The sequence below is a fragment of the Dipodomys spectabilis genome, unplaced genomic scaffold, assembly GCF_019054845.1.
Source record: "Dipodomys spectabilis isolate Male_0828 unplaced genomic scaffold, ASM1905484v1 ptg000098l, whole genome shotgun sequence".
Taxonomy (NCBI): domain Eukaryota; kingdom Metazoa; phylum Chordata; class Mammalia; order Rodentia; family Heteromyidae; genus Dipodomys; species Dipodomys spectabilis.
The window spans coordinates 18,083,610-18,110,859 of NW_024870775.1; the positions used below are offsets into that span (position 1 = coordinate 18,083,610).

General features: G+C 39.6%; 3 protein-coding genes, 1 non-coding gene and 1 pseudogene across 9 annotated transcripts in view; 4 read left to right on the forward strand and 1 right to left on the reverse strand.

Moving 5' to 3' along the window:
• Nol8 (nucleolar protein 8) overlaps window positions 1–13,746 on the forward strand; it is a 30,392-nt gene extending 16,646 nt beyond the window's left edge. For all 3 annotated transcript variants that reach the window (XM_042686567.1, XM_042686568.1, XM_042686569.1), the window contains exons 11-17: window positions 2,819–2,954; window positions 4,250–4,327; window positions 7,734–8,002; window positions 10,737–10,863; window positions 11,789–11,859; window positions 12,537–12,616; window positions 13,235–13,746. In XM_042686567.1, coding sequence (XP_042542501.1) covers window positions 2,819–2,954; window positions 4,250–4,327; window positions 7,734–8,002; window positions 10,737–10,863; window positions 11,789–11,859; window positions 12,537–12,616; window positions 13,235–13,285 — 812 coding nt within the window. In that variant the 3' untranslated portion in view covers window positions 13,286–13,746. The remainder of the gene's footprint in view (window positions 1–2,818; window positions 2,955–4,249; window positions 4,328–7,733; window positions 8,003–10,736; window positions 10,864–11,788; window positions 11,860–12,536; window positions 12,617–13,234) is intronic.
• Window positions 13,747–16,717: 2,971 nt separating this feature from the next.
• Window positions 16,718–25,220, reverse strand: LOC122113558 (STING ER exit protein). 3 transcript variants are annotated; one of them, XM_042686581.1, is made up of 3 exons: window positions 25,196–25,220; window positions 22,137–22,141; window positions 16,718–17,642 (listed from the first exon to the last, which is right to left on the reverse strand). In XM_042686581.1, exon 3 carries the CDS (start codon window positions 17,635–17,637, stop codon window positions 16,969–16,971), a length of 669 nt encoding a protein of 222 aa, XP_042542515.1. In that variant the 5' UTR covers window positions 17,638–17,642; window positions 22,137–22,141; window positions 25,196–25,220; the 3' UTR covers window positions 16,718–16,968. The 3 variants fall into 3 exon arrangements, with proteins under 3 accessions (XP_042542515.1, XP_042542514.1, XP_042542513.1); XM_042686580.1 differs by lacking the exon at window positions 22,137–22,141 and having other exon boundaries at window positions 16,718–17,651; window positions 25,196–25,214; XM_042686579.1 differs by lacking the exons at window positions 22,137–22,141; window positions 25,196–25,220 and adding an exon at window positions 22,732–22,737 and having other exon boundaries at window positions 16,718–17,653.
• The window catches only part of Iars1 (isoleucyl-tRNA synthetase 1), a 72,789-nt gene continuing 64,458 nt past the window's right edge, over window positions 18,920–27,250 (forward strand). For both annotated transcript variants that reach the window (XM_042686566.1, XM_042686565.1), the window contains exons 1-2: window positions 18,920–18,995; window positions 26,813–26,938. In XM_042686566.1, the coding sequence (XP_042542500.1) occupies window positions 26,820–26,938 (119 nt within the window). In that variant the 5' untranslated portion in view covers window positions 18,920–18,995; window positions 26,813–26,819. The remainder of the gene's footprint in view (window positions 18,996–26,812; window positions 26,939–27,250) is intronic.
• Window positions 21,142–21,239, forward strand: LOC122113921 (annotated as a pseudogene).
• Window positions 22,603–22,735, forward strand: LOC122113923. Its single transcript, XR_006148485.1, has one exon. It is a non-coding gene; the product is annotated as a small nucleolar RNA SNORA84 (small nucleolar RNA).

Consider the following 27,250-nt stretch of genomic DNA (forward strand, 5'->3'; position numbering starts at 1 on the left):
TTTTCTCTCCTTCCTATGTTAAATCTAATGTGTATCTTAATCTTCACTGTTAATACTTTCAGTCCTTTCTCAAGTACAATCTCTAACTTTATCCTCTCCATTTATTTATTTTATTTATTTATTTATTGCCAGTACTATAGGTTTTTGTTTTTTGTTTTCATCCTATCCTCATGCATTGCTGTACTCTTAAACATTGAGAAATCTCTCCAACCTGTGTTTTTGTGCTATTCCTGGTGCTTGAACTTAGGGCCTGAATACTCTCTCTTAGCTTCTTTTGCTCAAGGGTAGCATTCTTGCCACTTGAGCTACATATAGCTCCACTTCTGGCTTTTTTTTTTTTTTGAGTAGTTTATTAGAAATAAGAATCTCCTAGACTTTCCTGCCCCAGCTAGCTTTGAACCTCAATCCTCAGATCTCAGCCTCCTGATTAGCTAGGAATATAGGAGTGAGCCACAGGTACCTGACCTTTTTTTAAAAAATATATATAATTTTTTTGAGACAGGGTCAACTGGGCTTTATCTATCTATGTTAAGACTTTCTTAGCCAGGCACAGGTGGCTCATGCCCGTAATCCTAGCTATCAGGAGGCTGAGATCTGAGGATCGCGGTTCAAAGCAAGCCCAGGCTTTAGTGATACCTTAATACACACACACACAGAGCAAAATAGTGGCCTATGTCTTGAGTCTTTCAGAGCATTTTATTCTATTCACCATATAGTGGACCATTTTGCTATTGATTAAAATTTAAGTTAAAATGGTAACTTAATTTCCTCAGTCCTGGAAAGGGACAGGTTTCTCTTCTGCCCTCCCAAACCTAAGAGTAGATGCACTATGAGTAGAGAAGAGCTGTCCAGCTCTGTTCCAACCTGGGCTACTAGGGCAGAGGTGGAGGTCTGAGTTGAGTCCCATGTCACAGTTGTTCAATGTAGCTCTTTCTTTCCCTTCTGATAATTGATTTATAAAACAAAGGAGGCCATGGATGCAGGACAGGAAAGGGTGAGTAGATAAATAGGGAGGGTGAAGATTTTTGCCTAAAATCTGGAAGTCAGGCTCATCTGGCAGTCTTCTGAATAGGAACTCTTAAAGTACCTCTTGTGTAGTAGGGTCCCTGAATTCTCTCCAGACCCCATGTTCTCCTCCTTCAGCTATGGTGATAAGCAGAGAAGATAAGAACTTCCAGCCTTTTTCCTATTGGGAAGGAAAACTCATCATCTGGCTTTGCAGAGAAGGTGTCACTTTATGCTCATAGTACATTATCTATACCATGTGCTCTAGGATACCATATATAAAGAATCAAAAAGTAAAACACTTGAATAAGCTTGTATTATAACATTAATATTGTTGAAAGTATCTTTTCTGGGATGAAGTGATTCATCATTCTAGTCCTGCTTTAGTCGTTTGTAATTTGTGGCAATATGCTTTTCTTTTTAATACAAAAAAAAATATAAAAATAGGGGCTAGGAAGGTGGCTCAGCGGTAGAGTGCTTGCCTACCGTGCATGAGGCCCTGGGTTCCATTCCTCAGCACTACATAAACAGGAAAGGCGGGAAGTGGCACTGTGGCTGAAGTAGTAGATCACTAGCCTTGAGCCGAAGAGCTCAGGGACAGTGCCCAGGCCTAGAGTTCAAGCCCCATGACCAACAACAACAACAATATATATATATATATATATATATATATATATATATATATATATATATATATATATATGTATATATATATGTATATATATATATGTATATATATATATGTATATATATATGTATATATATAAAAATTGTTGAATATTGACATTTTCATTATGTTATAACCTGGAAAGCTTTTCATACTTTTTTATTTTATCATATGTGCTCGTTTTGTTTCTGCATGCTCTCCTCCTGAGACTCTACTTTGTTTGCCCACCTATATTCCAAATGGTTTATAGGTTGATAGGGTTGAAGACTCTGCTTTGAACCCTTAGTCATTTTTTCCCTAGTTTCTGTTTGTTGTTGATTTCCAGAATTAATTTGGAAGAAACAGGCTTGGGCTTTTTTCACATTTCTGTTATCCAAACTAGTTTTGTTCTCTGGTACTTGTTTGTTTCCAGTAGTTTAAAGTGACAGCTTATGGAGTTCAGTGGTGCCTTATTTGTAGGGTACATGGCTTTATTTCTGTAATCCAATATTTCTGTAACCGTTATTAAATTACCATCTCTTATGGTCAGATGACAGTAGCTCATGCCTGCAATCTTAGTTACTTAGAAGGCTGATATTTAAGGATCTCAGTTTAAAGCCAGTCTGGGCAGGAAAGTCTGTAAGACTAAACTCCAATTAACCACCAAAAAGCTGGAAAGTGGAGCTGCAGTTTAAATGGTAAAGTACTATACTTGAGTGAAAAAGATCAGGGATAGCACTCAGGCCCTGAGTTCAAGTCCCAGAACTGGAACAAAATAAATAAATTGCCATCTTTCACTGTCAATTTTACTAACATGCAATCAAGATTATTATTTTTAGAATATTTTAAAATACTTTTAGAATATTTTAACGCCTTTAGAATATTTTTTAAAAATCAATTTTCTAATTTTATAAAATTAGTAGCTTCCTGTGTTACATTTTTCAGTCTTCACTTGCCATGGACTTGCTGCTGAAGTCATTAAGTCCAAATTTTACATTTGTCAATGGGAATAAATGTAGAACATTTTGTTTGCTAGTCAAGTGATTTCGGAATTTGTTGTGCTTGTAGATAGAATAGAAAAAATCTGGTGAAACTCTAACCCTATCTTGATGTGTTTCGTTTATGTACTTCATATGGTCTTCTAATTTATCCTTTTTTTCCTCAAAGAGGTAAATGAAAAGAGAAGTGCTGAGGAGGATGAACTTGCTGCAGAAAAAAAGAAAGCCCTGAATGTTGTGCAAAGTGTCTTACACACCAGCTTGAACAACCCTCTAAACAAGGGACCAGCAGCTAAGAAATTTAAGTATGGTTTATGTTCTGACACTTTCTAGCATATTTCCCTTTGCCATAAGTGTCTTAACTTTGCTATAACTATTTGATTGAGCTAGGCACTGTGGCTCATACCTACTATAATCCTAGCTACTCAGGAGGCTGAGATCTGAGGATTGAGGTTCAAAGTCAACCAGGGGAGATCTAGTTCTAGAGTCTCTTATCTCCAGTTAACCACCAAAATAAGTAGAGGTGTGGCTCAAGTTAGAATACAAGCCTTGAGCCAAAAAGCTAATGGACAGTGCCTGGGCCCTGAGGTAAAGTCACAGTACCAGCCACACTTACACAAAAACAATCTAGGTGATTGACTTAAGGTCAATCACCTAGAGCTCTTTACTCAGCCTAGCCAGGTCATTTTTAGCTTCTTGGGACAAGCACTTGACCACACGTATTGCCTCTTATAATAGCCTTATCTTTAACCCAGTGATTCGTGTTAAGAAGCTAATCTTAAATTATTTTTATATATTCTATTTCTATGTATAGACATATTCTATATATATTCTATCGATTGGATATCTATGTATTCTATGTATAGATATGTCCTATTCTATACATAGTTGTCATAATAGCATTTCTCCCATTTGTTAAACCATTGTAAACTTGTTTAAGTACTAATTCTAAAATTATTCATCTATATAATTATAGCATGGAAAATTTCAAGTGTTTAATTTAGAGAGACTAGTGTAATGAAACACTGGGATATCATCAGGGTTGGTCACCAACATGTGACCCATTTTCTCTTCTCTACTACTTCTGTTCAACTCTTGACTTAACCAGTGAAATATTTTATGTAAATTTTCAGAAGTATATCATTTTGTGTGTATGTAACTTAGTATGTTTAAATTTTTTAAGGTATCAGAAAAATTCAGGAAAATTCAAAAGCAGATAACTTAAAAATACTCTTCTAACAAGAACCAAATTCTCAGGCTGGGAAGTTGGCTCAGTGGTAGAGTGCTTGCCTTGCATGCTTGAGGCCCTGGGTTCTATTCCTCAGCACCACATAAGCAGAAAAAGCCAGAAGTAGCGCCATGGCTCAAGTGGTAGAGCACTAGTCTTGAGCTGAAGAGGCGAGGGACAGTGCCCAGGCCCAGAGTTCAGGCCCCATGACTGGCCAAAACACCCAAAAAGAACCAAATTCTCTTCTTTGATTCTATTTAGCTTCATTTTTGCCCCCAAATTAGTCTTCCTAGTCTTAAATTATGATTTGCAATTAGTTGTTTTACATATATGATTTGAGGATTTCTTCTAACATCCCTTCTTTTTACATAGGGATGTCATACATTATGACCCAACAAGGCATGACCATGCTACTTATGAAAGAAAAACGGATGATAAACCCAAAGACAGGTAAATTGAGCTACTTTTTACCTTAGTTTCTGAAATTGCTAACATACAGTTCTGAGATGCATTGGTTCAGACTGCTGCTGTTTCCTAGCTCTGTCTAGGATTTTATTTTTTTTAACTTTCCATTTCTTTTTTTACATATTTTATTGTTATTAAGTAGTTGTACAAAGAGTTAGAATTCCATAAGTCAGGTTATGAGTACAATGCTTTTTGGTCAGTGTCATCCCTTCCCTTCATTCCCATGCATTTTCTTCCTTTTGCTTCTATCCATAAGCAAAGATTTATTTTTAAACTGAGGTCTACAGGTTTTTCTGGGAAGTAAATATATTAGTAAACATGACAGTAAATATGTTAGGTTGCAAGCCAGTCTCTGTGAGTGACAGCTCTCCTCTACCTGTATAGTAGAAAAGTAGCATATGAAGGGAGGCTGTGTTCAATAAAATTATTAGTGGACACTGGAATTTGCTTCTGTATAATTTTTGCATGCTGTGAAATCATTTTTTTCCTTTATTTCAGACTATTAAAAAAAGAAAGAAAGAAGCAGGGGCCTATAGTCCTAGCTATTCAGGAGGCTGAGTCTGAGGATCATAGTTTGAAAGCAGGAAAGTCTGTGAGACTGTTATCTCTAATTAAACCAAAAGCCAGGAGTAGAGCTGTGTTTCAAGTGATAGAGCACTAGCCTGGATCAAAACAGCTTAGGGACAGCACTTGAGCTCAAGCTCCAGGACCAGTATCAAAAAAAAAAAAAAAAAAGCAGGAAGCAGTTGTGATCTGACACATGGCCCATGCTTTACATCATGTTTTCCCGATAATGTCATCCATTTGATCTTCAGCTGAAAACATTTCTTAAATTTCATGTCATTTTTCTTCTGGAAACTGGGGATTACTGTGAGGTCCTGGCTTCTTATGAAAAAAAAGTTTCAGTCTCAGCTCTCACGTTTCACTTTAAAAAGAAATCATAGACCTGCAAAATGGCTCAGTAATAGGATACCAGCTGTGAGCAAAAACACGAAGCAAAAGTGACATTGATCAAGATCATTGTACTTTGTAAATTGACATGTTGAATTAAAATCCCTTTGTAATCCTTGTTGCTCATAGGCTGAGATCTGAGAATTGTAGTTCACTGCCAGCCTGGGCAGGAAAGTCCATGCAACTATCAATTACCCAACAAAAGCTGGGTGTGAAACTATGGCTTAAGTAGTAGAGCCCAGCCTTGAACAAAAAAGCTCAGAGACATTGCTCAGGCCCTGTGTTCAAGCCCCAGGACCAGCAATCATCACTGAATAAATATAGCTAAGCAAGAGCCCAAGGCCCTGAGTTCAAGTGCCAGTACTAGCAAGAAAGAAAAAAAAAAAAAAGAAATTTTTAAAAAAGAGAAACTGTCAGAAAATGGCAACACTTTCTCGACATCTGAGTGATATCCCAATTATTTGGATTTTTTTCTATTTTCTGAATTAATACAGGTGATAGTGTTGATAATCTTTCTACTACCATGTAATAAAAATCTTTGTTCTTTCATTTTCTTCCCTGGCTCTTTTTGCCAGAAGTCACATACTAAATCTTTGAGATTATTTTCCATTTTCTCTGAGTCATTTAGTCTAGCCCATGTTCATGGGATAGGTAAATTAACTTCAAACTCTTGAAAGAAGCATCAAGGAGTTATGGGATCCAGGCTTAAAGCCACATATACTACCTCTGTAATAAGTACTAGAATTGTCTGTGTGAGCCAGGCACCGGTGGCTCACACCTGTAATCCTAGCTACTCAGGAGGCCCAGATCGGAGGATCACAGTTCAAAGCCAGCCCGGGCAGGAAAGTCCATGAGACTCTTATCTCCAATAAACCACTAGACAACAGGAAGTGGCACTGTGGCTCAAGCAGTAGAGCGCTCGCCTTGAGCTGAAGAGCACAGGGACAGCGCCCAAGCCCAGAGTTCAAGCCTCACGACCAACCAAAAAAAAAAAGAATTGTCTGTGTGACATTTTCTTACAGGACTCCTATACACAAGAAGTATATCTATCTTAAAATTAACCAGGTGGGTTCATTTTCTGAAGGATAAACTGTTTCTGACTCTGAACAGACAGGATATCCTGCTTCTTCTTCCCATTTTAGATCTTTAACAACTTTATGTCTTGTATAGAGTGAACTCTAATAGGAAAGGGTATTTTTTGTTCTTTTATTTTCTAAAAACTCTGCTGCAAACTGCCATGTTACTTTTTGTTTGAGATTAAAGAGAAAAGTATATTCATTTCTAAATATAGAGCAGACATGACAATATAGACAATTCCAAAAGAGTCTAGTAAATTTAGCACATGTCTACTTCATTTTTAAAACTGAATTACATTTGATTCCTTTTTCATTTAAAACTTAAAATGATCATAGAAAGCATCTGATTTATTATGTTCCTTTTGCAACTGAGGATGTAGGCCCATTGACCGTGATTCCTTACAGCTGATAGTTTCATTAATTTCTGAATTGTAATTTAGAAGATAAGAAATAGGAGAATGTACCAGATACTGACGGCTCATTCCTATAATCCTAGCTACTCAGGAGACTGAAATGTGAGGATCATGGGTAGAAGCCAGCCCAGGCAGCAGTCTATAAGACTATTATTTCCAATTAACCACCTAAAAGCCAAGTGGTAGAACACCAGCCTTAAGCAAAAAAGCTAAGAGACAATGTCCAGATCCTGAATTCAAACCCCAAAACTGGCACAAAAGAGATGGGGGGAAGGGAGGGAGGGAGGAAGAGAAAGAATATGAATCAAGTTATATTTGCATTTCAAACAGAAAAGGTCAGATAGGTTGATGTTAGGGAAATGAACCCTAAGATAAGTATTCAAATGTTTTTTTTTTCATTGATGTGATTGTTTCTAACACATTTATCTTTCTTTGTTGCTTTGTACGTCCCTCCCCCATGGTATAACCAACCCCTGCTTTCACTGTATTAGATGTGGGTATAATTTGTGGAGGGGAAGAGGAAAAACAACTCGTTTAAATAGGGAAACAGGTGGACCCATTGCAACAATGAGATGTACAAGTCATTATGTCGAAAACAAACTTTACAACTTTGGTGCAGGGGGTAGGGGAGGAGGATTGGGAGAGGGGGCGGGGAGAGGATGGGATGGGAAGGGGAAACAAAGGAGGAGGCTACAATGCTTGATAAGAAATGTACTCATTATCTTGCCCATGTAATTGTAACCCCTCTGTACAGTATTTTCACAATAAAAAAAAGTTATATTTGCATTTGTTTGAGATCATTTTGTATAAAAAGTTTGTTGGTCAAGGTTCTCTGTAAATCTTAATTATTAAAAGGATGGAATTAAAGTTATCCAAGGATGTGACTTTTAATTTTTTCAAATTTTTCAAAACTTGCCTTTATGATATTCATGTTTTTATATGTCATTGCAGTAAAGCAAAGCGAAAGAAAAAACGAGAAGAGGCTGAGAAGCTACCTGAAGTATCTAAAGAAATGTATTATGATATTGCTATGGATTTGAAAGAAATATTCCAGACTCCAAAAGATAGCAATGAAAAGGAAGAAGATATACCACAGAAAGAGGACTGTGCTGGGGAAACAGAGGGAAGCCATAATTCTGCAGCTCAGACAAGTGGGGACACACAGCCCAGCGGGTTCACATTCTCCTTTTTTGATTCAGACACTAAAGATGAAAATGAAGGTACTTTTCTTTTTTTATCACATTTTTATTTTGAGCAGATTAAGCTTGTCTATTCACTGTACTGGATTTACTATTGTCTGGATAAAGGTCTGTTTTCTTGATTTAGATAAATAATATGAGATTCAGTGTTCCATGACCATAAATGTGATGAATGAAATTAACTATTTTTACATTTCAGGGAGAAACTTGGGGAGCTAGCTGAGATATGTAGGAAAGCCAGAGAATAAGATTGTATCCCTACTGGTCTGTAGCTGTAACTGTGATGTACAGTTAAAGCAAAAATTTTTTAAAAACTTATGAAAACAAATAATGCAATGATACTAGGATATACACTTTGTATTTTTATTCTTATATAAGGTTATTTGCTGGCTAAGGTTGGCCTCTAGTTTAGTCTGTGTTATTTAAATTCTAATATATGAATTATTTGGATTGAATTCATGTTCGGGGCCACCATTGTTGTATGTATTGATGTACAGCCTTGAATGTGAATAATTACTATAAACTATATTTTACAACTTTTTTTCTGGCTTTATTATATAAATTTTCTATTTGGTCATAGTTTAACCATATCATAATTTAATGAATCTTTTTTCCCTTTTTTCAAGTATCTGTGCTTTCGATGTAATTACTGAATGATGAATTTCCCTCGTATGCTCAGTAGTCTTGTAATAAAAGCATGTATTGTGTTTTAAAAAAAAAAAAAAAGATTGTATCCCTAGCCAGGCACCGGTGGCTCACACCTGTAATCCTAGCTACTCAGGAGGCTGAGATCTGAGGATCACGGTTCAAAGCCAGCCCAGGCAGCAAAGTCCGTGAGACTCTTATCTCCAATAAACCACTAGAAAACCGAAAGTGGCGTTGTGGCTTAAGTGGTAGAGTGCTCGCCTTGAGCTGAAGAGCACAGGGACAGCACCCAGGCCCAGAGTTCAAGTCCCAGGACCGACCAAAAAAAGGAAAAGATTGTATACCTTCTTCTGTTACATAAAAACAGGAAGATGTGAAGCAAATAGCTTTCTTTAAATGCCATAAGAGATGCTGTGACATGCAAAACTGTTGCTGTTTATGATAGGAGAAATAGCCTTCTTTGTTTGATATGAGTAGGCTGTGTCACCATCAGCTACAATTTTTCATCCTATCTCAACCATAAGCAGCCACAGGGAAAAATAGCTATTCTTTTATGATATAGGGTCTTGCCATATAACCAAGGCTGGCCTCAAACTCACAATCTTCTTATCTAAATACCCTGAGTTTTATAGGAGTATATTATAGGACTAAAGAAGTATATCACCATGCCTGCCTAAAATGTCTATTCTTTAGCAACCTATTTCTTATTCAGTTTTTAAAATTCATGTTCAGTTTTCTGGGAGTTCTCTATAAAAAGCAGGGTAGACCATCCAGAAATATACAATAATTTGTGATTCTGTGTAAAAGATTGGCACATAAAATAGCATCAGTGTGTGTAGCACTTGTGTGTTATTCCAAAAGGAACTATACAATGTAGCAAGTTTTTTTTTTTTGGGGGGGGGGGGGTTGGGTTTTTTTTTGGTCGGTTGTGGGGCTTGAACCCTGGGCTTGGGCACTATCCCTGTGCTCTTCAGCTCAAGGTGAGCACTCTACCACTTGAGCCACAACGCCACTTCTGGTTTTCTAGTGGTTTATTGGAGATAAGAGTCTCATGGACTTTGCTGCCTGGGCTGGCTTTGAACTGTGATTCTCAGATCTCAGCCTCCTGAGTAGCTAGGATTACAGGCTTGAGCCACGGGCACCAGGCTTAGCAGGGGTTTTTTATGCAGTGTATTGTGTGCTCTGATTACATAATATTCTTGTAGAAAAGGTTCATTCTAGCATTATTTTTTTTTAATCTGAGAGCCAAGTATGAGAAATTGACCTTGAAATGAGTCCTAGTCACCATCAACCTGGGAATTATTCTTAGTAGTTGGAAACTTCTGGAGACTTGTAAGGGGTTGGTTGTGTCTAGTAGCTTTTTCAGCAGTCTAGAAAGAGGTTTGGAGACTTGAAAACATCAAGATATATTTCTTTCCTTAAGCAGAAGAAAACCTAGTTTTTCTGAATTTTGTTATATTTTAGACTTCTCTCAATAGTACAGATGTTAAGGTTATTCTCTGTTCTTTTTGAAAAATTGTGTGGTGCCAGGCACCATTGGCTCACACCTATAATTCTAGTTACTCAGGAAGCTGAGATCTAAGGATCCTAGTTTGAAGCCAGCCTGGGCAGGAAAGTCCAGGAAATTCACATTTTCAGTTAACCACCAAAAAGCCCAAAGTGGAGCTGTGGCTCAGAGGGTACAGTGCCAGCCTTGAGCTAAAAGAAGCTCAAGGTCCTGAGTTCAAACTCCAGGACTGGCATTTTTTTAAAAAAGTGTTGTTCTTTTATAAAACTTTAGTTTTATGTTTTTCTTATTGTTATATTCCTTGCCTAGTCACTATCAATGCCAAAATTAGACTGTGGTTTCTTTTAGTACTTGAAAATTAGCAAAGATAATGCTACATAGGAACTGAGGCTGAAGCTCAGTAGTAGACTACTTGCCTTACATGAAAAGATTTTCTCCAGCACTAGGGGCAAAATGATACTACCTATTTTCAACTGGTTATAAGTAGAATTCTACATAATATATTTGAAATTTACATGTGTATATAGTGTAATCATTTTTGTATAAAGAAATACATGTGTGCTCATTATAACTTCATCATCTTTTATTGTCATAAAAATATAGAAACCTATAAAGTTGAAGCACTGAAACCTGGGAAGACTGTCTGGCAGGCAGATCCCCGTTTCCAAGATAGCAGTTCAGAAGAGGAGGATGTTACTGAAGAAATAGATAATGAAAAGCCCAACCCTGGGTAAGTAATTGTGTAACAGTATATTTGATCATTGTAAACTCTGAGTAAGACATGCCTTCAGAAGTATTTTGGAAGCATCTAGACTTCTTTTCAGTGGACCTTTTCTAGAGGTCTCTAGCCTTTTAATAATGGAGAGTGTAATTATTTTTTTCTCAAGATTTGGGCAGAATTGGGCAGGGGAAAGGCAGGGCTCGGATGTGCTTGGGAAAGTGAGTTTGAGTGCTACAGTGGGCTGGGTACCTCTACATGAGAGCACTGCCAAAACAACTAGTACTGTGGGAGTACAAGTATCAATGACCAGAGTGGGGAAGATATAAGTTGTACTTAAGTCTTTGTTGTCAAGGCTTCAAATATTTAAAAAAAAAAAAAAAATGTTGAATTAAAGGGTTAGGGAGAGTCATTTTAACTCAGAGCAACATTAATCAAACATAGCAGCTATTTCTAAGGCATAATTTATATTTTCAATGTATTTTGTCTTCTTCGGTATTCAAATTAAAATGAATATGTTGGTACACTGGTAATCCCAGCACTCAGAAGTCTGAGGCAGGAGGATCACAGTTTGTGCTGCGTAGTGAGTTCCAGGCCATTATGGCTATATACCTTGCCTTAAAAAGTGTGTGTGTGTGGGCTGGGAAGGTGGCTCAGTGGTAGAGCGCTTGCCTTGCATGCCTGAGGCCCTGGGTTCCATTCCTCAGCACCACATAAGCAAAAAGAAAAAAGCCGGAAGTGGCGCTGTGGCTCAGGTGGTAGAGCGCTAGCCTTGAGCTGAAGAGCTGAGGGACAGCGCCCAGGCCCAGAGTTCAGGCCCCACGACCAGACCCAAAAGAAAAAAAAAAAAAAAAGTGTGTGTGTATGTGTGTGTACACATATATATGTATATATAAGGTGAATTACCTAGTTTCTTTTTATTTCTCTCCCTTTTCAGAGAAGAAATATTACCTGAAAATGAGACCACTAGATTTTTCTTTTTCTCTAAAAATGATAAAAGACTTCATGGTAAGTACATTTTTCCATTAAAAGGCAATAGGATACCTGTTATCATTCTGCACTGATCCAATAATTCACAGCTGAAAATTCTGATCCTTTGTAATGTTGTATGGTTTAGCCCCCATGTTACTTTCATACTAGTGTATATTAACTTGTAAAGCTCCTGGAGATTCAAGAGCTCCTTAGTTACCAAATTCTCTGCTCATTCATTATCCTCAACAAGGGCCTCTTTTGTTAATAAGGACGTGCGAACATATAAAACTTGTAAGTTTTTCAGTACTCTAAAAGTTCACATAAAAATTGAGGCTGATAGTGAATTCTTTGTTTCTTAAAGCTTAGAATACACAAAAAGACATAATGTAATTGTAATGATCTATAAACAGTAAAAGTTCTAGTAAATTTTTCATTTTGAAAGAAACATTGTTTAAGTTTGGCCAGGTGCCAGTGACACCTGTAATCCTAGCTACTCAGGAAGCTGATATCTGAGGATTGCTGTTCGAAACCAGCCTGGGCAGGAAAGTCTGTAAGCATCAGAAAACTAGAAGTCACACTCTAGCTCAAAGTTTTGCAGAAATTTGTTTAAATGGTTTTGACTAGAATTGAAGATCTCGGTAATGCCAACCCAAGAATGTTTTCCATTTCTATAATAAGAGGCTCATGTTACTTGTTTTTTTTTTCCTTTATAGGTTCTGACTTATTCTGGAGAGGTGTGGGAAATAATATGAGCAAGAATGCTTGGGAAGCCCGAACAAATAGCCTACTAATGGTAAGTAATTGTTTCCCCTCATGATTGTCTGTTCCAGTAAATAAGGTGCTGTTTTTGTGTTGAAATTTCCCTGGTTTAAGAATAGCAGGAAGAGGTGGCACTGTGGCTCAAGTGGTAGAGCGCTCCCTTTGAGTCGAAGAGCTGAGGGACAGCATCCAGGCCCAGAGTTCAAGCCCCACAACCAACAAAAACAAACAAACAAACAAAAACCTTGAAAAAAAGAATAGCAGGAATAAGAGATGAAGGTTTAGAAAAGATAACAACTGAGAACTTGATTTAAACTCTCATGATTCTAGTACTGGAAAGAATTAAGGTATTTTAATTAAACCTATGACTGTTGCAGGTGAGGAAACAGACTTGCTTGTTGGGTGACTGTACCCAGAATGTAGCAGGACTAACAGGACATCAGGAGGTTTTCAAAGACTGAATTATGGTCTCCTAAACAAACATGTACAGCCAAATGTTTGAATGGTCCCTGTTATTCCAGTGAGCATTTCCAAAATGAGTTTGACAACCCTAGCAATGATAGTGATCAAAATTTTACTTTATAATTATTGAACACTTTGAGAACAATTAGTATTTATTATTAATAGAGGTTTTTGATTATGATTTTTCTAGGATTGTCGGAAGAAACATAAAGAAGCCAAAAGGAAAGCAAAACCAAAATAATAAATGTTGAACTTGGTTTTAACACTGAATATGAAGAAGACTTTCAGAAGAAAATTGAGCCAGAAAATGAACTGACAAGAAATTTCAGAGAAGAATATTCAAAGTCTGGCTGATGAAACATCATTCTAGTTATGGCCTATTTTTATATGGAATTGCTCTGTATTTCTTCCTAGAAGGCTACTAGAAAAAAATGGAGCTGGGTGGTGTGGTAGTGCACACCTATAGCCCAAGCATTCAGGATGTTAAAGTGGGAAGATAATTTGAATCTAGAAGTTTTTGACCAACCTGTTCAAACTATCAAAAAAATTTTTTTGAACTTTTGCAAGATGAGGTACAAGATACTCCTGAGTGCTTCTTGTTACCTTCCATCCTAAATAACTAATGGACTTTTCTTTTGTCTGTTGTGTGGCTTGAACAAAGGGTCTGGGCACTATCCCTGAGCTCTTTTGCTCAAGACTGGCACTCTACCACTTTAAGCCATCTTGCCACTTCTGGTTTTCTGTTGGTTAATTGGAAATAAGAGTCTCAAGGATTTTCCTGCCCAAGCTGGCTTTGAACAGCAATCCTCAGATCCCAACCTCTTGAGTAGCTAGGATTACAGGCATGAGCCACCAGCTCCCGGCTTAATGGGCATCCTTTGATAAGTTTACATGAAGCCTATTTTAAATAAATGGTTTGGTATACTTACATTTTCCAAATTAGTCTTTGTGTGAATTATAGACTATTTGAAATATTTATATCTAATTTACTAAATATTTTGCACTTCCATTTTGTTGTTTGCATATAAAAGGATCAATTAACAGTCAACTTTAAGCCCAGCACTGGTGGTTTATGCCTGAAATCCTAGCTAATCAAGAGGCTGTTATCTAAGGATCATAATTGGAAGCCAGCCCAACAGCAAAGTTCAAGAGATTCTTATCTCCATTTAACCACTAAAAGCCAAAAGTGGACTGTGGTTCAAGTGGTGAGCAGTAGCTTTGAACACAAACGCTCTGGGACAGTGCCCAAGCTCAGAGTTTAAGCCTCAGGACCAGTTTAAAAAAAAAAAAAGAAGTCTACACTTGTGTTCTGATAGAGACTTATATGTAGGAATATTTCAGCCCATCATAAGAAACTGTGAGAAACAGTGGGAGCTGATAGCTCACACCTGTAATACTAGCTACTGAGGATCCCAGTTCAAAGCCCACAGGGACAGGAAAATCCCATAAGACTTTTTAACCACCAGAAAACCAAAAGCGGTACTGTGGCTCAAAGTGGTAAAGCTCTAGTCTTGAGTAAAAAAAGAGTTTAAGGACAGCACCGAAGCCCAGTTCAAGCCCCAGAATTGACTGACCCTCCCCACCCTAAAAAAAAAAAATGTGAGACAAAGGAAGCCAAATACAGTTTTCCTGATCTCGGCCTCGGTTAATTGGGGAGCGACTTATAGAAGCAGGTACATCAGGCCCAAAGTTCTACCTTGGCAACAGGCATATGGAAATTAACCTGAAACCTGTAGCCAACAGGAGTCAGATCTATAGTCCATACAGTGAAGCTAGTTTAATATTTCACTAAATAAACCTGACTAGGATTGAAGACCTCTATACATGATAAGCAAGTATGGGTATATCTGAAATTATCTTAGTATTCATTGATTTTTTTTTTTTTGGGGTCCGGTCATGGGGCCTGAACTCGGCCTGGGCGCTGTCCCTCAACTCTTCACCTCAAGGCTAGTGCTCTACCACTTGAGCCACAGCGCCACTTCCAGCTTTTTTTTTCTTATGTGGTGCTGAGGAATCGAACCCAGGGCCTCATGCATTACAAGGCAAGCGCTCTACCACTGAGCCACCTTCCCAGCCCCAGTATTCATTGATTTATTGAATACAAACTATGAGGGTTGGAATCTTCTGGGTTTTTAACACGTTTCTATTTCTTAAATGTGTGTGGCACGCAGATGCTCAGTTTGTATATTTGTTAATAAATAAAGAGTGCAAGGAACTAAGTAGCTTCAAAAGCCCTTTTGGATTCAAGACTTCGGATTTCAAGGCAAATGGGAATAACTCTTTGGCAAAATAAATACTTTAAATGTTGTCCTTTTTCTATAGAAATCCTATTTATATCTTCTTACCTATTGCATCATAGCAAACCATCCAAGTAACATTTATTTTGCTCATAAACCTGCTGTTTGGTCAAAACTTTTGCATTATTCTCTGCATGTTTTGTGATTGGAATAGTTCAGGTGGGCACTAAGCATCTACTTTTGGATGCCCATCAAGGGCTTCTAAAACATGGCAATTTGAATCCAAGGGTAAATGTTCCCAGAGGCAGGACAGATACTGCCAAACTCCAGAACCAGCTCACTCACTTCAGTATTCTATAGATCAAAACACATATAGCCTTTTTTTCCTCAGTGGGAGTGAAAGTTTGTGACCATATTTAAGTCTCACATGCTTTATCTACAAAGCAATAGATGACATCAAGATGCCTCCCCTACCCCCTGTTATCTAGATACAACCACATTCAAAGATACTGTTTCCTCTGATAGTAACCTCCATTATTTTTGCCTGTTTCACTCATGCTCAGATTTCTTGGATGTTTTGTTTTTAATTTTGTCTTTGAAGGTGATGGAATCAAATCCAAGTCCTTGTGTAGGCTAGACAAGTTCTCAAATCACTGAGCTGCATGCCTCACCAAATAGGAAGGCTTGTTACTCTGGAAAAATGATTCAGGTCTTTGATCCATGTGGTATGTTTGATCACAATAACTTTTTCTTATGATTTTATTACTTGTTAAAATATTTTGTCTGGAGATTGTCACTCAATACCTTGCAACATACTATAAAATACTTCTCAACCCAATATTTTGGCAAGTTTTTTTTGTTTCTAATGGTAGAGATTGAACTAAAGATCTAGTGTTCCCAGTCATTTTGCAGTTTGACTTTGAGTCTTGCTTTTTTTTTTTTACCAAGGCAATCTCTGATTTTGATGTTCCTCCCTCTGTAACCTGGAGTTATAAGCTTGCGCTACTACTAGTTTCTGGAATGCAACTTCTGCCATGGGTGAGGGCCCATGTAAAAGAATAAAATATAATGAAGGACATATGCTTGCCTAATGCTAATAATGTATACTTTTACAATCTTATAAAGCAAAATACATAACTTGAACCAGATGTTGAAATGATTAGGATTAGTATAAAAACAAATATTTCAGCATATAGTATAGAAATGTAACAGATACCTTGTAGGGAGCTCCCTATGCAAATATTTCTCAAAATACTACAATGAAAATATATTAATGATCTTAATATGTATTTTACAGTTTCACAGAAGCAATTCAGAATAGTAAATACCTCTAGTTATAAAGGAAGAGTTTTGGCTTTACCAATTACTGGGTATTCAGCCTTGTATGTTTTCATATGAATTCATTTTGGGAAACAAAAACAAGCCACCTTAGAAAGTAGAAAAAAAACACTTATGTATTAATAGTTTCTAAACAGCTGAAGAACTTTTTACCAAATAGACGAAAATAAAAGCACAGAAAACTTACACAAAAACTGATATATATCTCCTAGAAAATAAGTCAAATGGACTTGAAGACCTAGTGGATAGGAAGCAAAGTAAATCCTCCTGGAGAATAAATAGAAACCAAGATGTTTTTCTTTATGATCTTATGACTTGCTTCCAGTCTGGTCTCAGAGGAAGATCCGGGTCACTTGAACTGGTTGTCAATCAGTGTCCCTTTCATTTTCGCTTTCTTGGCTTCCAGTTCCGCCAACTCTTGCAGCCGCCTCTTGCTCATACCTTTGCGCTCCAACTGTTTTTCAATCACTTTGGCATTTTGTGCATAGGAGTCAGCAACTTCCCTAGCTTCAATCTCTTCTTCCTCTTCATCAATGGTGGACACAGTTACAGAGCTGAACTTACCCATGTCTTTAGTCCTCTTGGTCATCATCACCTTCTTAGGAGGCTCTTGTTTCTGAGTATATATATTAGTTTTCCCAAAACCCTGGCCGAACTTCACTACTGCTCCATCCACAATGAAGGTCACAGGAGCATTCTTCGGTTGGGACTGGTAAAAGAGCGGTAGTCCACACTTTGCACACTTCTTCCTGTACTGTCGTTCGATACCTTCAGGCCTGCGAAGGTAGGTAGTCTCCTCATCTTCCGTATTACAAAACTTGTGAGCATGTTTGGCAGCATCAATCACACGAGATCGGTCCCGGGGCCTCATGGGTAATTTCTCTAACTGACAATCTAGCACCAGGACCATCTGGCCGCACAAACAGTAGTAGACATGGAGGGGCTTCTCACCATCATCATATTCCTCTCGGTCCCGGGTGTCTGAGCAGACGACCGACCGGGACACTACTTTCGGCATAGTTCTGAAGAGATCTCTGAGTGATTAATAGATCTCTAAGAGAGATTTTTGCTTAAGGCTATCACTCTCTACTTGAGCCACAGCTCCACTTCTGGCTTTTTTGACTGGAGATGAGTGTCTCAAGGACTTTCCTTCCTGGGCTGACTTCAAATCACAGTCCACAGCTTCAGATTTCAGATCTCCTGAATAGATAAGATTTACAGGCATGAGCTACCAGCACCCAGCTATTTTATTGTTTGAGGAGTGTGTGAGTTCAGGGACTCAGCTTTTTTGTTCAAGGGCAAGCACTCTACCACTTGAGTAACACTTCCCCTTTAAGCTTTTTTTCTGGTTAATTAAAGGGGAAAGTCTCTTGGATTGTTCTGCTGGGGCTGACTTCAACCAGCTTCCTCAGAATTAAGGATTACAGGCTTAAAGCCACCAAAGCCCAGACATACTGAGGTGGTGTGCTTTTTGTTTTGTGCAAGTCCTGGGGCTTGAACTCAGCACCTAAGTGCTGTCCCTGAGCTTTTAGCTAAAGACTAACACTCTGCTACTTGAACCACAACACCTCTTCCGGCTTTTTGGTGGTTAATGGGGAGATAAGAGTCTCATGGACTCTCCAGCCAGGGCTGGCTGTGAACCGCTGTCCTCAGATCTCAGCTTCCAGAGTAGCTAGGATTACTGGTGTGAGCCACCCACTTCTTACCAAGATTTTGAATTCAGGACCGTATGGCTTTCTACAGCAGACACTTATGCCACTTGAGCGCTGTGGTAAGCATTTTAAACAAAGTACAATTTTTTTTAAGGTCTAGCTAATTGTTAGGCCCTTCTTTCTCTTTGGCCTGTAGTAACAGGGGAAGCAGCCTCTGAATTAGTTGCACAGGCCCCACAGTGTAATTAAAGTCGTTGTTAGTTGTGATTTACATGTATTAAAAAATTACATTTTAGTTGTGATTTACAAGTGAAATGTACAGACCTTAAATATCCTATTAGGTAAATGCTGACACAAGAAGAAGAGGCCCAGGACCGGGGAAGGAGATCACGGGAACTCAAGAGTCTCGGCGCGCGAGGTCCGGCTCCGCCCGCCCCGCCCCGCCCCGCCCCGCCCAGCCCAACCATCCCCGAGTCCCTCTGCCAGTCTCTTCCCGGAAAGAACCGGGATCCCAGCCCGCACAACAGTTCAGGGTTCGGGCGGTGGGCGTGGTCAGACTCCACTCAGCCAATTGCCACCCAGGTTGTTGGTGCGTGCTAGACTGCTCATGATGATTGGTCTCCGTGGGGCCAGCACGCCGGGCTGTCAGGGCGTTGCATCAGTTCGGGCAGGCGCGCTGCAGCGTGGTCGCGGCTCTTCTAGGCTGACGGGCCGAGGCCATCAGGTAAACCTCGCCCTTGAGGGGGCTCCGGGTCCCTCAGATTCACCTGCCTTTACATTGTTAGCGTCTGTGTTCTTCTAAAACGGAGATGAGAAGAGATTGTAGAAAGACCTTCAGAAGTAGGAGTGCAAGGAGTGTAACCCGCCGAAGTTCCTCAGCAGTCCTCGGGGGCGAGGAGGGGGGGGGTCTTGAGCTCGCTGCTTTGTGAGCATTCGGGGTGATTTGGCACCCTGGAGATACTCAAGCTCCACTTCCTGTCTTTTGTTCCCGAGACCTTGCTTGTACCGCTGCCCAAGCTTGCATCCCTATCCTGGGCTCTCAGAGTCCCCGCTGCATGCCTGGCTGGGAACACGGGGGAGAAAGGCAGCTTTCAATGGGAGGAGCTGGGAAGCGTGGAGCTCCACGTCTGGAGCTGCCTGGGGGCTTGAAGAAGGGCAGACCATCCCTAAAGTACTGTAGGATTTGAAAGTACCCATCCCCTTGGTTCAGAAAATAGGGAGTCGCTATTGCTACTGGATTTGAAATACAATGGGATGTGGCCCTTATATTTTCCAGCCTCATCTGTAGTTTTCTTTTTAGAGGAGGTATTGAAATGAGTAAGAGTATTTTGAAAATGATAATATAAGTGTGTGTATCTGAGACTTCTATTTATATGTACACGTATGTGTGTGAGATGTGTACAGTCACCCCTACACACAAATTCTGCATTTAGGGACTCAACCAGCATGTGATTTGGGGCTGAGTTAGGTCTATGAAAGTTGCATCTGTAGTAGACATGTTCAAATTATATTTTTCTGGTTATTCCTTAATATGGGATAACAGCTGTTTACGTACCACTTCAACTATATTAAGTATTACAAGTAATCTGAAAATAATATAAAGGATGTGATATTATACATGTAAGTTATATACACTGTTATATATAAAGGACTTAAACATCTTTTGATTTTGGCATCTCTAGGGGTCCTGGAAATAAACTCCCATTAACACTTAGGGGTGTGGAGAAAGTTGTTTGGTTTAGCTTTTAACAGTGCTGGAGATTGAACCCAGATTTGTGCACATGCTAGTCAAGCACTCTACCAGTGATTTACCACCCCAGCCTAGGCCAACTATTATACCAATTTGGGGTTTTTTTGTTTTGTTTTTTTGGTTGTAGGGCTTGAACTCTGGGCCTGGGCGCTGTCCCTGCGCTCTTCAGCTCAAGAGGGGCGCTCTACTTCTTGAGCCACAGCGCCACTTCCAGTTTTCTAGTGGCTTATTGGAGATCAGACTCTCACAGACTTTTCTGCCAGAGCTGGCTTTGAACTGCAATCCTCAGATCTCTGCCTCCTGAGTAGCTAGGATTACAGGCGTGAGCCACCGGCGCCCAGCTTCTATTTGTTATTTTTATTGGCTGTATGATATCCAGTCTTGATGCACCATAGTTTAGTCATCTTGAATTTTTAGTCATCTTGAATATTTTCACTTATTTGCCTATAGAATTGTTCCTGTGTACCAACCTAAATAAAGAGAGGGAGATTCTCCAAAGGTATCTATTTGGGAATAGAAGAGTACTGCAATGAGAATATGCATGTCATTGTATACCATGATCATATTCCAGGAATTCCAGGCAAACGGAGAAATTTGTATAAGCTACTTAGATAAAGTCCATTGGTCTTGGAGACTTGAGGATAAGGTTAGTAGCTCACTTGTGAAGGTACCATTCTTTGGCACATACTCTATTTAGATCATTGTATGAGGATTGGGCAGATGGTGTAGACCTGTATTCCCATCTACTAGGGAGGCAGAGGTGGAAGGAAGGATTATGGCCCAAGTCTTGACTTGAACAAAAGCACTAGATCTTATCTAAAAAGGCTGGGGACGTGGCACTGGTAGAGGACTGCCCTTTCTCCCTTCCCCCCCAAAAAAACATATTTATCTGATTTATTGATTTGTTGGAGTTTGTTTGGTATTGTGGATTAAATCAGGACCTTCACCTCCTTTTTTTTTTTTTTTTTTTTTTTGTGTGGCCAGTCCTGGGGCCTGTAATCAGGGCCTGGGCCCTGTCTTTGAGTTTCAGTGCTCAAGTCCGGCACTCTGCCACTTGAGCCACAGCTCCACTTCTGGCTTTTTCTGAATAGTTTATTGGAGATAAGAATCTCTCAGACCGATCCTTTTCCTGTTCATAAGCGTAATTGGGTTCTCACGCGCTTGTGATATGTGCCTTCCTCTAAACCTTTACAACGTGGGCACATTACCCATCTGATGTAAAAAAAAAAAAAATCTCTCAGACTTTCCTGCCAGGGCTGGCTTCAAACTGTGATCTTTAGATCTGAGCCTCCTTTAGTAGCTAGGATTACAGGCATGAGCCACCACCAGCACCTGGCTATACATTTCCTCTTTTGAACCTTTAGAAGGGCATTGGTATAGCTGGTATGAGCCCTCTCCCTTTGTAACTTTTCACCCCTAATTTTATCTGGGTGTCTCCAGAATGATTTCATCTTGGCATCACTTTTCACATATGAATATCTTTGTATAAAGATTTTGTGCTTTTTACTGGTATGTCTATAGCATAAATGTTAATAGAATATTATTTAAGGGAAAAGACCTAAGATGGACCTACCGTTGGTGTGAAATTTGACATAAGATCTAGGAGTTCAAAAGGGAAACTGAGAAAGAATCCTAGAGGTAGAATCTAGGAGTTGCTGATTAATTGGATGTGGGGATCATTTGGTGACTGAAATGTCTTGCCTATATAATAGGAAGAGTAGTGGAAACACTTAAGTAGAGTTAAAAGGATACCACCCTTCCTCCCTCCAAAAGCAAAAACAAACAATACTACCAATAACAGAGAAATCAATGAAGCAAGTGAGCTCCTGAGATTTTTTTGAGGGGGATTTTTTTTTTGCCAGTCCTGCAGTTTGAACATAAGGCCTGGGCACCGTCCCTGAGCTGCTTTTTTTGTTCCCGTCGGGGGGCCTGAACTCTGGGCCTGGGCGCTGTCCCTCAGCTCTTTAGCTCAAGGCTAGAGCTCTACCACTTGAGCCACAGCGCCATTTCTGGCTTTTTTCTTTTTGCTTATGTGGTGCTGAGGAATTGAACCCAGGGCCTCATGCATGAAAAGCAAGCGCTCTACCACTGAGCCACCTTCCCAGCCCATCCCTGAGCTTCTTTTGCTCAAGGCTAGCCCTCTACCACTTGAGCCGCAGCACCATTTCTGGCTTTTTCTGTTTATGTGGTACTGAGGAATTAAACCCAAGGCTTTGTGCATACTAGGAGACAAGCACTCTACCACTAAGCCACATTCCCAGTCCCTTCTTTCTCAGCCTCCTGACTGCTGGTATGTCAGGCATGTAATGCTGTACCCAACAAAAGCTTTGAGAGTTTTAGACAAGACATTGAGGCTAAAGTAGCCTGATAGTGTTGTGGAACTGGGAAGAGTAGAGAGGTGGATTGTGGTGAGAGGAAAGGAGAGAAACTGAAATAATGGCTCAAGTGGCAGAGCACATGGAGACACTGGGTTCATTCCCTGGTACCAGTGGGGGGCAGAAGGGAGGGAATGAGGGATGGAATCCTTGTGAATAACTTGGCAAATTGCCCTCACCCCACTTAGCTACTACCCCCACCCATCGCCCTGTGGTTGCTGGATACTGTTGTGCAGGTACAGCTTTCCAGTGGATACAATGGGCTAGAGCAATCCTGTGATTTATGCATGGCAGCTGTTTGTCCTCAGCAGCTGCCATAGCCCGGTCATTGGTACAAGGTTTTTTTCCAATTACATATAATCATCCAATCTGATATTGTAATGCTGAAAGCAGGGGGTTTTTTTATACCCCAGGCTCAAAGTCCAAGAGTCTCACATTAAGTCTGGCCCCTTACCCCCATATGCCAAAGAAAAAGATATAGTGAAAGACAGAGAAAGGAGATTTATAACATAGCAGCTATAGGAAGACAACACTTCAGGGCATCTTCAGTCATCTACATTCGTATAGACATTGGCCTGGTTAGGAAAATGGAAGAGAATGGGAAAGGAATAGATCAGACTCAGTCGTCAACAGGCTAGGACTGTTTATTGTCGATGAGGGGCATGGACCTTCCTGCAGGTATGGAAGTTGTGCAAGGTATTGGATTTGGGGTCTGGTTTATATGGGTCTTAACAAGGAATCAAAAGAGTAAAATGAGGAGGCTAGGGGTGGGTACATTCAGTTAGGTCCAGAGTGGAATGTCCAGCCTGGGGTGATGGGGACTTTTGGCTGAGCCCAGGATGGAGTGGCATGCCTGTGGGCAAGCAGGTTAGCACACACCTGGTGTTTTGCTTGACCTGGGGGATTAAGGTGTGGGAGTCAGTACTTCATAGTCCATCTTTAGGTATATAAAAAGATTGGGCTGAGAGGAGAGAGGCAAATGCTTCATGTAGGATCCTTGGATACATGAAAAGATTGGGCTGAGAGGAGAGAGCAAGTCTTTCATATATAATTATATAATTGTCAGTACAGTGTGAGAGTAGTGGTGCTCAGTCCTTGATCTGCATGCTAATCCCCTAGGGATCTTGTTAAAAATCCAGATTCTGGCTGGGAATGTGAGTTACTAGTAGAGTGCTTGCCTAGTATGCATGAAGCCCTGGGTTCAATTCCTCAGTACCACATAAACAGAAAAAGCCAGAAGTGGCACGGTGGCTCAGGTGGTAGATGCTAGCATAGTATGTTACTATGTTATAGAATAAATATGCAGCATGTTAAGCTGAAAAAAAAAAAAAAAACATTGCTTTAGTATACTCAGAACTACTAGAGGTTTGTAGAGGTGTTTTTTTTTTTTCTCCTAGAGCCCATTGCTCCAGATTGCTGCAATTCTTGAGTACTTAAGGTTTTTCATCTTCTTTTTTGCTAGCAATCCTGTCCCTTTCTAATCTGATGTTGGCTTGGAAGTATAGTCAGCAACTCATTTAGAATTTTGGGGTACCTTTCTTTTTTTTTTTTTTTTTTTTTGTCGGTCGTGGGGCTTGAACTCTGGGCCTGGGCGCCTCATTTAGAATTTTAAGTCAGAAGAAGTAGGCAATGAGGATTGCTCACTAGTTGAGTTATAAATTGATCCAGTGTCTGCTAGAGATTATGAGTAAAAATTTTAAAGATACTAATATTTTTCTCATAAGGAACTTATTACTTACAGAAATCATGAAAAATCAATAAAAGATAAAATGAAAATTTGAATTAACTACCCAGAACCACATAGCAAGAAAGGTATTTGAATTAAATGGTGGCAAATGCTTGTAATCCCAGCACATAGGATGTAGAAATAGAAGAATCATGAGTTTGAGGCCACCCTGGGCTATATATGAGACCCTATTTTCAAGAAAAGAAAAAAAAATTTTTGAATATGACATTTTTGCCTTTTTGCTTTAAGTTTTGTTTTTCTTTTTAAAAGTGCTTCCTCCCTCCTGGCTAGGAAGGTGGCTCAGTGGTAGAGTGCTTGCCTTGCAGGCATGAGGCCCTGACTGGATTTGATTCCTCAGCACCACATAGGCTGAAAGCTGGAAGTGGTGCTGTGGCTTAAGTGGTAGAGTGCTAGCCTTGAGCTGAAGAGCTGAGGGATAGCGCCTAGGCTCAGAGTTCAGACCCCATAACTGAACAAAGAAAAAAGTTTCCCCTGCTGGGCACTAGCTACTCAAGAAACTGAGATGAGGATCACGGTTCAAAGGCAGCCTGGGCAGGAAAGTCCGTGAGATTCTTATCTCCAATAAATGGCCAGAAAACCAGAATTGGCACTGTGGCTCAAGTGGTAGAGCCCTCATCTTGAGATGAAGAGCTGAGGGACAGCGCCCAGGCCCAGAGTTCAAGCCCCACAACAACCAAAAAGTTTCCCCTGTTCTAGAGGAAGAGGTTATTTTAAGAAAAGTACTTTTTGTCACGTGAATGTAGGTAAGAAAATTACTAGCTACTTGTTTTTGTTTTTTGTTTCTGTTTTTTATATTACTAATGAGTTTTAGCACCATCAGAGAGAATTTCAAGATTTTCTTTTTAGCTTTTTGGAAAATATATTTTTGCCATTATGAAAAGATACTGCAATTTAAAAATGAGGCCTTTGCTGGATGCCGGTGGCTCACACCTGTTATCCTAGCTACTCAAAAGGCTGAGATCGGAGGATGCAGTTCAAAGCTAGCCTAGGAAGACAAATCCAAGAGACTTATTTTTAAACCAGTACTGGGAGCTTGGGCACTGTCCATTAACTTTTTTTGGTCAAGGCTAGCACTCTGTCACTTGAGCCATTGCTTTACTTCCAGCTTTTTGGTGGTTAATTTGAGATGAGTTTCAGACTTTGTTGCCCCCGGAGGCTTTGAACTGCAATCATCAGAACTCACGTGCGCGCGCACACACACACACACACACACACACATATACACACACCACAGAATATAATAAGGCAACCCAGTTATGAAGGGTAAAGGATGAATAAACATTTATCCAAAGAAGATAAACAAATGGCAATCAGCACATCATTAGTCACTAATTAGTCATTAGGGAACTGCAAACCAAAAGTACAATTAAGTCCTACTTTATACATGTTAAAATAATTGTAACATAAAGATAGTAAAGATTATTAAGGAGGATATGGAGAAACTGGCATCCCCATTCACTTCTGGTAGTATTTTAAATGGTACAATCACTGAAAACATTTTGGCAGTTTCTCGAAAAGTAAGGTACAGCCAGAAATGGTATTTCAAGCCTGTAATATAAGTTTGAGAAACAGATAGGGTGCAGTGGAGTGCACCTAGCTACAAGGGAAACAAAGTAAAATTCAAATTCAGGTCAGACCAGGCATAATGTGAGACTCTTCCTAAGAAACAGTCAAGGCAAAAAGGAACTGGCAGGGTGGCTCAAGTGGTAGAGTACCTGGAGACCCTGAGTTCATACCACAGTACCACTACCACAGAAACAAGTACAAAGCTAATATATAGCTCCAACTTTTACTTATAGCAGTATATAGCTATAATAGCTTAGAGAAATGTCTGCATGGAAACTTGTATTTGAATGTTCATAGTAACATTATTCACAACAACCAAAAAAGTAGAAACAGGGGCTGGGAAGGTGGCTCAGTGGTAGAGCGCTTGCCTTGCATGCTTGAGGCCCTGGGTTTGATCCTCAGCACCACATAAGCAAAAAAAGAAAAAAAGCCGGAAGTGGCGCTGTGGCTCAAGTGGTAGTGCGCTAGCCTTGAACTGAAGAGCTGAGGGACAGCGCCCAGGCCCAGAGTTCAGGCCCCACAACCAGACCCAAAAATAAAAAAAAAATAAAAAAAAAAGTAGAAACAATCCAAATGCCTGTAAACTGATGAAGAGATAAGCAGAATGTGGTATGTCCGTCAAAGGGAATATGATTCATCCATAGAAAGAATTCATGTTTGGACCTTGTTATAGGGATAAACATTGAAAAACTGATAAGGGAATTAACCCAAAAACAATAGGTCACAAGTACATGTTTCACTTATATTTTCCTTTTACAAGAAATGTTCAAAATACAAGTCTTAGAAAGTCAGAAAGCAGATAAGTAGTTGTTGGGAGCTGAAGTAGAAGAGGATGTGATTTGCCAAAGGACTGTACGCTGTAAGGATGTACTTAAGGGTTGGGTGTGGGTTAAATGGTAGAGCACCTGCCAAGCAAGTGCAAGGCCTTGAGCTCAAACCCCAGTACTACTCGAAAAAGGGGAGATACACTCTTAACAGAGGTGAATTTTGCCCACTAAATTTATGCAGAATATGACTAAGTGTATGTATGTCCACTTTAATAATATGGTATGTACTATTCCAATATTTCTTTGTCACAATAATACATTTGATTTCTCTTGCAGCAACAGAATGGTACAACAAGTTCCAGAGAACATCAATTTTCCTGCTGAAGAAGAGAAAATCTTGCAGTTCTGGTCCAAATTTGATTGTTTTCAGGAATGCTTAAAGCAGTCAAAGCATAGGCCAAAGTATGTCAATTTGTTTGGTAAATGTGGAGCTGTTAAGAGTAGTGGTTTCTACCCAGGCACTGGTGGCTCACACCTATAGGAAGTTGAGAGTTCGAAGCTAGTCTAGGCAGAACAGTTTGTGAGATTCTTATCTCCAATCAACTAGCAAAAATGCCAGAAATAAAGGTATAACTCCAGTGGAAGAGTGCCAGCCTTGAGCAAAAAAGCCAAGCAACAACATCAAATCCTGAGTACAAGCCTCAATATAGGCTTGTTATTATAAAGGTGTTATACAGCCAGGTGCTGATGGCTCACACCTGTAATCCTAGCTAC

Excerpts from the sequence above, each read along its gene's own strand:
- LOC122113558 (XM_042686581.1), bottom strand. The coding sequence starts at position 17,637 with ATGCCGAAAGTAGTGTCCCGGTCGGTCGTCTGCTCAGACACCCGGGAC.